Source organism: Henckelia pumila, chromosome 3 (assembly GCF_033568475.1).
Source record: "Henckelia pumila isolate YLH828 chromosome 3, ASM3356847v2, whole genome shotgun sequence".
Lineage (NCBI taxonomy): Eukaryota > Viridiplantae > Streptophyta > Magnoliopsida > Lamiales > Gesneriaceae > Henckelia > Henckelia pumila.
This window is the reverse complement of record NC_133122.1, coordinates 60,880,342-60,893,857: the sequence shown is the minus strand read 5'-3', so window position 1 is coordinate 60,893,857 and position 13,516 is coordinate 60,880,342. Positions and strand designations below refer to the sequence as shown.

At 38.3% G+C, this 13,516-nt stretch overlaps 1 protein-coding gene across 1 annotated transcript; it reads left to right on the top strand.

Annotated features, from left to right (window-relative positions):
* The first annotated feature begins 259 nt into the window (after positions 1-259).
* Positions 260-2,946, top strand: LOC140888836 (uncharacterized). The gene is made up of 2 exons (XM_073296540.1): positions 260-2,034; positions 2,481-2,946. The coding sequence occupies exons 1-2, from the start codon at positions 260-262 to the stop codon at positions 2,944-2,946; spliced, it is 2,241 nt and encodes a 746-aa protein (XP_073152641.1).
* The last annotated feature ends 10,570 nt before the right edge of the window (positions 2,947-13,516 follow it).

The following is a 13,516-nucleotide window of genomic DNA, read 5'->3' as shown; positions in this document are numbered from 1 at the left end:
GAGGGTACAACCAGCCAAGTTAGCAGATTACATAGTCACACATAAATAGTCAACTGTATAGATATAAATAGAAATAAGAAGAGAGTATAAATAGGGGGTACACATATCTGTATTGGCATTGTATTTTTGACTATTTAATCTAATGAAAATTCTCAACTCATTCTTCTATCAATTCTTCTTCTAGATCTTCATTCTGCAGGAGAGTAGCTATCTCGAACTAGCTTTATCCCAACAATTGATGCTCTCGTCTCGTGAATTCATGGCTGATGGAACACGATTCGCTCGGGTGGAGGAATCGCTGGCAAAATTGACCACATTACAGGAAAATCAAGCAGTTTCGATTGCTCAACAGAGTTCGAACATCGATTCTCTCACTTCAGCGATCAAGGAATTAAATATTGGATTACAAACATTGGATGCGAAGGTAGAACAATCTATTCGACGATTTTCGGTTCAAGATCCGAACGCTCAGACGGTTGTTCCACCTCCATCGCAGAGTCCTTTAGGGCACGCTAATATGATCGAGACCTGCCAACCGCTGAAGTCCATGCGTTTGGAAGTTCCTCGTTTTTCCGGTGAGAATCCATTGGCTTGGATCAGTCGTATTCAACGGTATTTTGATTTTTACATGACGCCGGATCCGCAACGGCTGACCATCGCTTCATTTCATCTTGACGGTGATGCACTTGACTGGTATGATTGGATGAATCGGAGTAAATTGATCACGAATTGGACAGAATTCTTGGAGGCGGTGGAGCGCCAATTTGGTCCATCCGAATATGAAGATCACTTGGGTACAATGAGTAAACTGATGCAAGTGGGGAAATTAGGGGAGTATCAACACCAATTCGAACAATTAGCGACTAAAATTCCAAATGTTCCAGAATCGGTGTTGGTGAGTTGTTTCATTTCAGGCCTTCGACCTGATTTGCGAAGGGAAACACAAGTTTACAAACCACAATCCTTGAAGAAAGCCATGGGTTTAGCGAGGTTATTTGATGACAAAGCAACAGACAATAAGAATCAAATTCGTTCTGGAATTGATCATTCTCGGTATGAAAAATCTTTTGGCCAGTCACGTGCCTCGGCATTACCACCGCTGTTACCCACACCTTCTGCCATGGGATCCAATGCACAGCTGAATCGCCCCAAACCTATGGTCAATTTTCGAAAGCTCACACCCATCGAGATGGCCGCTAGACTAGAGAAAGGTCTTTGCTATAATTGTGACGAAAAATATTCGTTTGGTCACAGATGCAAGGCCAAAATGTTTTTCTTCATTGGGGAGGAAGGTGAGAGTGCACTAGAGGAGTGGACAGACATGCCACCACCTCCAGACATACTTTCGGAGCTTTCAGAAATCAGTTTGCATGCCATGGCAGGGCAACTCTCCCCACGTACTTTACGCATGCAAGGCCAAGTTGCGGGAATGTCGGTGCAAACCTTGATTGATGGCGGAAGTACGCACAATTTTATTCAAGAGCGCATTGCTCGATTCTTGAAGCTACCTATTGTTCCTTCTCCACATTTTCAAGTACTGGTAGGGAATGGTCAATCCTTGGTGTGTGACGGTTACTGTCCGCAAGTCTTGATTACGTTGGGGCAGGAACGTTTTTTGATTGATTTCTATGTTTTGAAATTGCAAGGGGCAGATGTAGTTCTTGGGGTGCAGTGGTTAGAGCTCTTGGGTACTATTACGATAGACTATCGAGCACTCTATATGGAATTTGATTGGGAAGGACGGCGTGTGCACCTACAGGGTGAACCATTGTTGCAACTTCAGCAAGTGCATTTTAATCAGTTGCGAAGGATGGATAAAACTGAGGCTATTTCCACTTGTTTCCAACTGTTGTCCCTCAGAGCAGATTTCTTGAAGCAATCTGAGGTACCTTCTAATTGTGCTAAACTTTTGACCTTGCTGGACATGTATTCGGATGTGTTTGCGGAACCAACTAGCCTCCCACCCCATAGACTCCTTGACCATAAAATTCACTTAGTGCCTCAAGCTTGCCCAGTCAATGTTAAACCTTATAGGTATCCTCATAGCCAAAAAACAGAAACAGAACGACTAGTTGCTGACATGTTGGGTTCGGGCATCATTAGACCAAGCCAAAGTCCATTTTCATCCCCTGTTCTTTTAGTCAAAAAAAAAAGGATGGCACTTGGAGGTTTTGTATTGACTATAGGGCTCCCAATCACATTACTATCCGAGATCGCTTTCCCATTCCAATTATAGATGAGTTATTGGATGAGCTTCATGCTGCTAATTTTTTTTCCAAAATCGACTTAAGGGCGGGATACCACCAAATTAGAGTACATAAAACCACTTTTCGTACACATGAGGGCCATTATGAATTTGTGGTCATGCCATTCGGTCTCACAAATGCTCCGTCCACTTTTCAAGCATCCATGAACCATATCCTTAAACCATACTTGCGTCATTTTGTCATTGTGTTTTTTGATGACATTTTGATTTTTAGCCATACTTTTGAAGACCATTTATACCATCTGGAATTGGTCCTCCACTGCTTACGAAAACATTCTTTTTATGCAAATCGAAGCAAATGTTCATTTGGCACAACTTCAATCAATTATTTGGGCCACATTGTTTCTGCCACTGGTGTGGAACCCGATCCCTCCAAAATCGAAGCTATTACCTCTTGGCCCCTACCCACCACACTAAAAGCTCTTCGGGGATTTTTGGGCTTAACGGGTTTTTATAGGAAGTTTGTTCAATCTTATGCCCATATTGCCACACCACTGACTGATTTACTCAAAAAAGACAAATATTTTTGGTCCCCGGAGGTGCAATCTGCTTTTGAGACACTCAAATCGGCCTTAACTCAGACCCCAATCTTGGCTCTTCCAAATTTTTCCGTACCTTTTCAAATTCAAACAGATGCTTCTGGGACAGGCTTGGGCGCTGTTCTGTTGCAAGAAAATTGACCTATTGCATTTGTGAGTAAGAAATTTTCTTCCCGAATGATGAAAGCATCCACTTATGTGTGTGAATTAGCTGCTGTCACGCATGCTGTTTCCAAATGGCGACAATATCTTCTTGGCCACCACTTCACTATTCTTACAGACCACCAAAGCCTTAAGGAACTTCTCACACAATCCATTCATACACCTGACCAATAGAAATATTTGGTTAAACTCTTAGGGTATGATTTTGACATTCTCTATAAATCAGGAAAAACCAATGTTGTTGCCGACGCTCTATCCCGTAAGTTTACTGATATTCCTTCGACTGAGGAGTTTTTTTCCTTGACCAAGTCACAACCCACATTTCAGTTCATTCCTGAATTACAAGCAGAAGTCCGCACTGATCCTTAATACCACAGTCTACTCACCCAACCTTCTCCAGGCCAAAACCATCCTAATTCCTTCAAACTCATTGCGGACTTGGTTTACAAAAACCGTAGGCTTTGTCTAAACCCCACATCTCCCTTAAAAACTCGAGTGTTATTTGAATTCCACAACACACCGATATCAGGTCATGCAAGGATCAAAAAGACATTAGCACGGTTGGTTGACAGTTTTTATTGGAAAAACATGGCCGCAGATCAACCCAATCGTTGGTCCAAGTTTCTGGTCTGGGCTGAATTGAGCTATAATACAAGCTATCACTCATCTATTCACATGTCTCCATTTGACCATTTGAAGCAGTGTTCGGCCGGCCACCGCCTTCCTTGCCCGAGTATATTTTGGGGTCAGCAGATGTTGAGGCTGTGGACTCGTTGTTGGGTGAAAGGGAACCGCTCTTAAAGGTCTTGCGAGAGAATCTCAGACATACACAGTCCCGTATGAAAGCTCATGCATATAAACATCGGAGGGAGGTCAATTTTGATGTTGGGCAATGGTGTTACATTCGCCTCCAGCCTCATAAACAAATATCGGTCACTGGGAAAAAGTTTACCAAACTTAGTAAACGTTATTATGGGCCATTTAAAATTGTGCAGAAAGTTGGTCCTGTAGCATATAAACTCGACTTGTCGTTGCACAGTAAGATTCATCCCGTATTTCATGTTTCAGTCCTCAAGCTATGTCCTAATCCAGGAGATTCGCCATCTATTGCGCTGCCATATGTTTCGGTTGCGAACCACCCTGTGATCTTTCCAATGGCAATGCTGAATCAGAGGCTCATCAAGCGAGGCACAACTGAGGTGGACCAAATATTAGTGCAATGGGAAGGTTTGGCCCTGGAAGAAACTTCATGGGAGGACCTGGGTACCTTCCGCAAGCTTTATCCAAGTTTTCACCTTGAGGACAAGGTGGTTTTTCATACCCCCGGTAATGATACGAGTGCGGGTGCAACAAGAGGAGAGCAAGCCAAGAGAAAGAGGGTACAACCAGCCAAGTTAGCAGATTACATAGTCACACATAAATAGTCAACTGTATAGATATAAATAGAAATAAAAAGAGAGTATAAATAGGGTACGCATATCTGTATTGGCATTGTATTTTTGACTATTGAATCTAATGAAAATTCTAACTCATTCTTCTATCAATTCTTCTTCTAGATCTTCATTCTGCAGGAGAGTAGCTATCTCAAACTAGCTTTATCCCAACAGTCACCCTAAGGTCATGCTTTAATTTTGGAATAAAGGATTTGATTCGAGAAGGATTTTAATGAATAATTTGAAATGATATTTATGTTGGTATATTTCGTAGTCATCATAATGAATTGCATTGACATATGACGTAGTGATAAATCAATTTGAAATCCACCCCACATAATTTTCTTCGAGCAATCAAATTAGTTTAAATTTATGGATTTGAAATATTTTTTCATCAACACAACTCATGAACCTAAGATTCAACATCACTGATTCACTGTATCAATTTAGTTTGTTCAAGTTTTTAAAAAAAATTAACAATAGAGTTAAAAAATAATAATCATGTTATTCTTATATTTTTTTAATTTATTATTAGGGCATCCTTCATAATCTCATCTCATGGTCCCGAATTGCTCGAATATAAATATAATGGATGTTATTAAATTAGAACTTATATACATATGACAAGTGTTTTTACTAAAAATTGCATTTTAATCCAACATTTTCAATACGATATAAACAAGGTATATAAGATTTAAATATTTTATGATAAACCACATTATCCAATAATGATATAAATGTGTTGAAGGCGTCCGGTTTATTCTCCAAACTTGCACAAAGTATTGCTCCTACTGTTCATTATACAATTGGAGGAAAAGAATATGATATGAGATATTACTTGGCTGATGATATTTATCTGAAATGCTCAACTATTTTGCAAAGCATTCATGATCAACACAGTCCGAAAAAGAAATATTTTGCAATGAAGCAATAATCATGTAGAAAAGATATCGAGCGTGCATTTGACATTCTTTAATCACGATTTGCAATCGTGGCATCTCCAACACGTGGTTGGAAGAAACGTAGTTTACATGACATAATGACATCATGTATCATAATGCACAATGTCATGATTATCGAAGAAAAACGTGACCTTAGTGCATTCATTCAAGATGCGAGAGAAACACCAGCTCCGGACGTATAAATGATTGTCGATGAGCATATAAAATTTCAGAATTTCTCGGTTGATATAAAAAAATAAAAGACAAAGATGCTCACTTCGCACTACGGAATGCTTTAATTGATCACTTGTGGGATGAATACAGTCGTTCAAATGTTTGAAATTGTACTCGTACTGTATCCGTATTATGTTTGAAGTTGTATCCGTTTTATATTCGTATTATATTTGAAGTTGTATTCGTATTTTTCAAATTAAAAAAATCTTCCTAGTATCTATAATTTAATTTATGTAATAATAATAAAATATTATTTATAAAAATATTAATTATACTGTTAAATTTGTAAAAAAATATTAAATAAATAATAAGAATCAATATATGTAAAATAAAGAAAATATTCCAAGAATATTCCTTTTGATATAAGATTTGATGTAAATGAGTTAAAGATGTATGTTATGTTCGGTACAAAAATTACACTATTTTAGTGCATAACTTGCACCAAAATGGTGTTTGTGGTTGAAGATGGACTGAGGGTTTGCGGATCCGACATTACTCCACCAACTATACTCGTTTAACATATCACAAACCAGTCTTACAAGTGGCCAGTAGTGAGATCATCTTTTGTAACACCCGATATTTTAAATACGTAAATCCACATGCATAATTAGGATAATTAATTATTTAAATTTTAGATTTATGGGTTAAATAATTATGTGAATAATTTGTGCATGATTTAATTTATTTTTAAGCATTTAAACCATAATTAGTGATTTTTATGATTTTTTTTAGTATTTTAAATTATTTTATCGCGTAGACGGGACCGTGGACGGACGAGATGATAACTTTCCACCCAAATTATTTTATGAGCCTTTTTAGAGCCCAAAAATATTATTTTGAGTTTTATTTCCTCAAAAATTTTAGTATTTAATTTTATATAATTTTAGGAGTCCGTTTTTAGTCAAAATAAGCCAAAATAATGACTTTTAATTATCTTTAAAATTCCCCTAATTTCTAATTTCGAGATTTTATAAATTATAATTTAAGTTTCTGATTTGAACTTTTATTTAGAATGTTTAAATTTTATATTATTTTTTTAAAACTTTTAATTATTATTAATTAACCTAAAAACCTATTTTCTTAAATATTAAAACCTAATCTACCCAACCCCACACACACCCACACGTCACTTTCCCATCAGCCGCCATCCCACCCCTCCACTCTCCTTCCTCGACCCAGCAGCTCAAGAAGACACCATAGCCAAGATCTTTGAAGCTCCAAAGTTCATTTTTTTCGTCCCGTCGTCCCGGAATCGTCCCGCGTTTTTCTTTCTCTTCGTTTACGGTGAAAGGCATGTCTTTTTCTTCTTTTAAACACCATATATGATATGTATGCATTCATGGACAGATTTTGACAGACTGTTACGTTCATGTTTCGGATTTATGTTAGGGAATAATGTTTTTTTTCTTGTGTTAAACGCATCCGATGGTTTACATGCATATTCATCACGTTTTCACTCATGGAATGGTGCATGGATGCTGGTCCGTGCCTTCTTGGGTGCGTAAGGGCCTTGGGAGATGGGCTGGGTTGTTGGTTAGAGGCTAGGTTCATCGAGTGCAAGGCTGGACACAAGCTGGTCAAGGGTGGCTCACAGCAAGGGTTTCTGGAAGAAGGGTTCGGTCTAGGGCTGTGGACCATGGCTCGGGCTGAGCCATGGTGATTTAGCACCGCCCAGACGTGGGCTACGTCTGGGCGGCAGTGCTCCGGCCAGGGGCGGCCGGAGCAGGGCGGCAGCAGCCCTGGAAGGGCTGCTGCCCGCGCCGAAGCTCTTTGGGAGGGGGCGTCGAGCCTAAGGTTTTCAGGGCTGGTCCGAGTCGGGTCTTGGGTCCGGGTTGGGTCTGGAAGTCATGGGTTGAGTTAGTTGGGTCCGGGTCCGGGTTAGGTTAGTTGGGCTCGGGTATTTTTATTTTTAAGTTTTTAAGTTTAATTAAAGGTTTAATGGGCCTATTTAAATCTTAAAATTTTATTAGGCTCAATTTAATTATTTTGGGTTAAGTTTAATTTATTTGGGCTTAATTAAATTAATTAAGTGAGATCAATAATTTTTATGGGCTTTAGGGCCCGTGAAAGTTATTGGGCCAGTCTTTGGACTTTTGGGCCCATTGGGCCAGAATTGGTTGTTAATGGGCTTTAATTATTTAATTGAGCTTAGGATAATTTTATTGGGCTTAAGTATGTTAATGGGCCAGATTTAAGAAAATGGGCTTGAGTGTTAGGGCCAGCAGTCCAGTACAATCCATGAGAAATTTGCATGTGTCCTGAATATATATTTAATTATTTTTATGCATTGGAGTTATTTTTAATATTTATATGTTAGTAAGAAATTAAATTAAATATATATGAAGGACACACACATTTTATTTAAGTACATGCATTCATGAAATAATTTTATGCATAATTTAATGTTTAAAGGTTGAGCAATAATAAAATATTTTATGTTGGAAGTTGAAGTAGTGTGACAATTTAAGGGGGATTCGTCCCCATATGCGACCTATTGAAGGGCAGTTTACTGCCAATTTAAGAGGTGATTCGTCACCGCCACGTACGTTGGTTTCCACGCTGATCAGTATTTAATGTATGATTTAAGGTTACACTACGGATACAACCATGCGATGTTAGAAAAATTAATTGCTCAACAATGTTATGTATTATGTTATTTAAGTTTATTTAAGTTAAGTTATGTTATGTAATTTTTAAGCATGCTCATTCATGTATATGTATGTATTAGTATTTAATTGTTTTAAATTATTTTAAACCCTTGTTATGTTAGCATGTTGGGCCTCTAGGCTCACTACACTGGTATGGTGCAGGTGAGTACGTTGAGGAGGATGTTGTACCCACCGGAGGCGAGGATGTATGAGCGGACAGGCAGTGACCCCGTGACCGTGATAGATGTCTGAGTCACGTGCATATTTATTTATGTCAGCATGCTACATTTTATATTATTTTTCAGTGGTTGGGAATTTTGAATATTTTATGGAATATTGTTAGTGCATGCAAATTTTAATCATTTTATTTATGCAGTACTTTTAATTAAATATTTGACTCAGATATTTATTTTATTTTAAAGAATGCATTTTTATTTAAGTATTTAATTGTTTATTTATTTATTTATTTATTTTAAAACTTTTTATTCTGTGCATATATGTATGGGCATATATGTACATATTTTATTTAGTAAGTATATAAAAAAAAAAATTCCGCATATTTATTTATTAATTATAGAGTTAGGGTCGTTTCAGTTGGTATCAAAGCACGGTCCTTGGAGGGGTCATAACTGCTATGCGAGCTCAGAAATTCACGCTACCGGTCTGTAAGTTTTAAGTGTTTATAGCATGATTTAATTTTTAGAATTTAAGTTAGCATTAATTTTTAAACAACTTAGTTATGCATGGCGATTTACGTAAATAAATATGTGGTGGTGCAGAATGCCTCCGAGACCAGTTAACAGACGTGGGGGACCTCCACCTCCGCAGAACCCTATTGCAGCATTGGAGCAGGCCAATGCAAATATGATGGCAGGGATTACTGCTCTGTTAGAGCAGCAGGCTACTCGTCCCAGGTTGTCCCACGAGGAGGACGTTGCTGAGAGGTTCCAGAAGAAGGGACCCAAGGAGTTTGTCGGTACCACCGATCCTTTGGTGGCGGAGGGATGGATTCGCTCTCTGGAGTCCATCTTTGCTTATATGGGGATCACAGACACCGACAGGGTGAACTGTGCGACGTACATGCTGCGGGGTGATGCAGCGCTCTGGTGGGAGGGTGCAGCCAGGGGAGTTCACCTTCCTACACTGACCTGAGCAGAGTTTAGGCGTATCTTCTACGCCAAGTACTTCACTGAGGATGTGCGCAGTCGCATGATCCGTGAGTTTATGAGTCTCCGTCAGGGGGACAAGGCCGTGGTTGAGTATGTGAGGCTGTTCGAGAGGGGCTGTCACTTTGTGCCCTTGATTGCTGATAGTCCGCAGGAGAAGTTGAGACAGTTTGTGGAGGGCCTGAAGGCTGATATCAGGCATGATGTTCGTATGGCAGACGTCCTTACTTATGAGTCTGCAGTCAGTAGAGCCTTGCGTTCCGAGGAGGGTCGGAGAGAGATCCAGAGGGAGCTGTAGTACCTGGAATCCAATCCACTAAATCGCATTCATTAATTTAATAAATATTAGGATTTATTATCTTTTAGTTTAATTTATTTAAATTATTTATGTGAGTTATGTTTTAATTGTTTAAGTTTATTTATCCAAATGATTTTTATCGTGCAGCTTATTTGTTTTAAGTATTTTAAAGGTTTAATCTTTCTTATTTAAATTATTTTAATTGCTTAGTTTATTCATTTAAATGATTTTAAATGTTTAGCTTAATTATTTTTAAGTCGTTATCTGCCTAAATCATTTTAAAGGTTTTTATGCCGTTAGTGTAATTATTTAAATGGCTTTTAATCGCTCTATCTTTTAGGTAAATATTTCACTTATTGTTGTGACATCAAAATATTTAAAGTGTTAATTTTAATTGATTGATGCGACTGCTTAATGTTCCTTTAAAGTTATGAATGCTCAGTTATTTCAAGAATGTTTATGATAAAGTTTTAAGTTCAGGGTTCTCCGGTTCCGACCTCGGCAGTGACGGATTATGGCGGTTATTCCCAGACTGTATTTCTAAAAATGTTAAGTGTGAGTTTGGAGGAAAAATGATGAAGTTTGGATTTTTAGAATTTTCGGGTAACAAGAATCGCATTTATCGCATTCTTGAGTTTATTTTAAAAATTCTTTGAAAAACAGTATTTTAGACCCGGAATACTAAATTCCAACTTTGATTATTTTCTTAGAGATTTTAAATGTAGGAGAGTGTTAGTGCTAGCTTTTATTTTGAAAAAAAAAAGAGAAAGTTGCTTTTTTTGAGATAGCTCTTTTTCTAGTCAAAGTTACCCATTGACTCACACACATTCACACTACTTTATACACACAATACACACAAAATAAAACACTCTACTAATATTTTACAAACCCTATCCCCTTTCTTTTGATGAAGAGCCGCACCCTCCATTATCTTTTCTCCCATTTCCCTCCAAGCATTTCGGCCTCTCCTCCCTCAAGCCTTAGCTGCCGCCGCCGCCGCCGCCCTCCACCGCCGATGACGTCGCCGGAGGACCTCCATAGGAGTAGTAGCTTGGTGTTTGAGCAAAAGTCCAGCCCCTCTCCTCTTTGCATTTCGAAATTTTGTGGGTATTAAAGGTTGAAGGCAAGTGTAGACTTTTCTTGGGCTTTCAATCAAGCTATTATGTATTTGCTCCTAGCTTCTTTTTAAATTTCGAAATTACTATGATTTTTAGCATGTATGACTTGATACATTTCTGGAATTTTAGATTTTTATGTGGGATTTTTGAATTTATGCATTAGATTGAGTTTTAAGTTGATAAATGGTGAGTTGTGTTGGAAAGCTTAAGTCATTTTGCATGCATGAAGTAAATTTCGAATTTCCAGAAATTGGTGTGCCCTATTTTCGAAAATTTACATGTGTAAGGGATGGAAATGAAGTGTGTTTGAAGCATTTTGATGTATTGCATTGGTCTTGATTGTTTGCTCTTGAGGTTGCCACTTTTTGGTGCAAAATCATGTAAATTTTGATATGTGATGTCGAAGTGAAGAAGTGGGCTGCCCAAGTATTTGATGTAAGTCCTAAGAGATGGTTTTAAGTGTGTTTGATGGATTGGAGTGGTCTTAGAAGCAAGGGTGCATGATTGGTGAAGGTTTCACAAACTAGTAGGGCATTTGAGGTGTCTAGTTTGGACAGGGCAGTCTGAATTCGGGGCAGGGCAGTTTCCTGGTCGAGGTCTGTGTTGATTCTGCTTTGTCCTAAGTTTAGTTCATGACGTTTCGGTCGTGTCGGTATAAAATGGGCTTAATTCGGATAAGTATTCAATAAGTTATGAATTTTTGAAGTTTAAGTGTCGGTGCAGAAATTTATAGTCAAAAGTGGCTGTCCGGGATGGGTTGTTTGGCATTTTGTATAAGAGGTCAAAGGAAGTTGAAACCTGGTCATATGGTAAATTTTAAGATTTAGGAATGTGTCGGTTCAAGCGGGACGGGTTTTGGTTAAGGCATGAGTGAGAAAAAGGATTTTTCAGTTTTCTTGCTCGGTCTAAGTTGAAAAGTTAGGACTTTGGCAAAAGAGTAAAGTCTTGAGGGTTAGGGGCAGCCACTCGCTCATCGTTCTCACATGCAATGGAGTCGAGTCTCATTCTTGAAGTTGCACGTTCGGGTGTGTGAGTCTTATTCTTGATGCCAAAGAAAAATTTAAAGAAAGTCTCTTTGAGTCTTGCATGCCAAAGCATAATTGAGTTGAGTCTCACATCTTAAAGGTTGCATGTTCGTGTGCATATGGCATGTTCTTGAGAAAAATAAAGTGAAAGGAGGTCTTTTCATGTATGCATGATTAAAAAGGTGTGAGTCGAGTCTTAATGAATGAAAAGGAAAAGAAAGTAAATGTTTTTGAATGAAGTGATTTGTTTGTGACAAAGAGGGGTGTTGTTAGGCCGGGGGATGCCTCGGTCTACTCACCAAGAGGTTACAGAGGTTTAGGTAGGGAGCAAGAGACATCTTGTCTACCCTACCCACAGAGGGGCAATGTGGGATCAGGAGCAATCTCGGTCTCCTTGTCATAGAGGGGCAATGTGGGATCGGGAGCAATCTCGGTCTCCTTGCCACAGAGGGGTTAAGTTCGTCGGGAGAAATCTCGTCGTCTTGCCGGCATAGTGCACTGCAGCCATGATCATGATCGAAACAGAGGGTCACAAATCAAGGAACTGATTTCTAAGAGGAAAAAGAAAAGAGAAGTTTAAAAGTTAAAGTTTAAAGTTTCAGTTTGACTCGTCTTACGTTGATGTCAGTCAGTCATGCATGAGGTTAAGAAAAGTATGAGGTTAAGTAAAGCATAAGGTTTATGTCAAGAAAGTTGAAAGTCTTCTATAGCGTGAGTTCATCAATGCATGTTTCCTATACACTCTAGTTTCATGCATATTTACAGTTAAAGTTCAAAAGTATACTAAGTATCATAGTTTGAGTAAAGCATCATCTATTTTTAAACCTTGATATTCAACTGTTTATGCTTGTTGAGTCTTTAGACTCACTACGCTTGTTTGATTGCAGGTGATGAGTTTTATGTTGAGGCGATGGAAGGGCAGGATCCACTGGGTTGAGGCCACTGGTAGTGCGAAGCCCAATGACCGTCACTATTGCATGTTTAAGTTTTCCGCATATTTACTCTGTTATGTAATAATGAAGAGTTATTTGAGTACTTACAGTGTTTTTAGCCAGGATGTGTATTCCCTGTGCTACAGTTGATGGTTTGTAGTATGCCATCACCTATGCATGTTTATGTTTAACGCACTCTTTTAAATTCCTTAGTTTACTTTATGCTGTAACCGGGAGGTGGTTACTAGGATTGCATGTTTATGTTTAACGCACTCTTTTAAATTCCTTAGTTTACTTTATGCTGTAACCGGGAGGTGGTTACTAGGATTGCATGTTTATGTTTAACGCACTTAAGTTTTACGTCAGTTGCTTTTCCTTACTTGAACTGCTGACTGGGTTAAGATGGCTTGTTTGCTTTGCAAACAAGTCATGGCAAAATTTTTATAAATCCGTAATTTCCTTTAAATTAAATAAAGCATATAGGTTAGGGTCGTTTCAGTTGGTATCAGAGCACGGTCTTGGTTTGGGCTGAGCCTACTGCCGGTTGCCAAAACTCAGGGGATCTCGCCTCAAAGTCTGTAAGTTTTAAGTAATTTTATATGTTAGACGCATTTGAGTTATTACTTTAAATGTTTTGATGTCATCCTTTTTAAAATATTTTCAAATTAGATGTTTAATTTATTTAAATGTGTAGCTCAATGTTTTATTATTTAAAATTTCTTTAGTAGTTAAAGTGTACTATTTGACTGTCTAT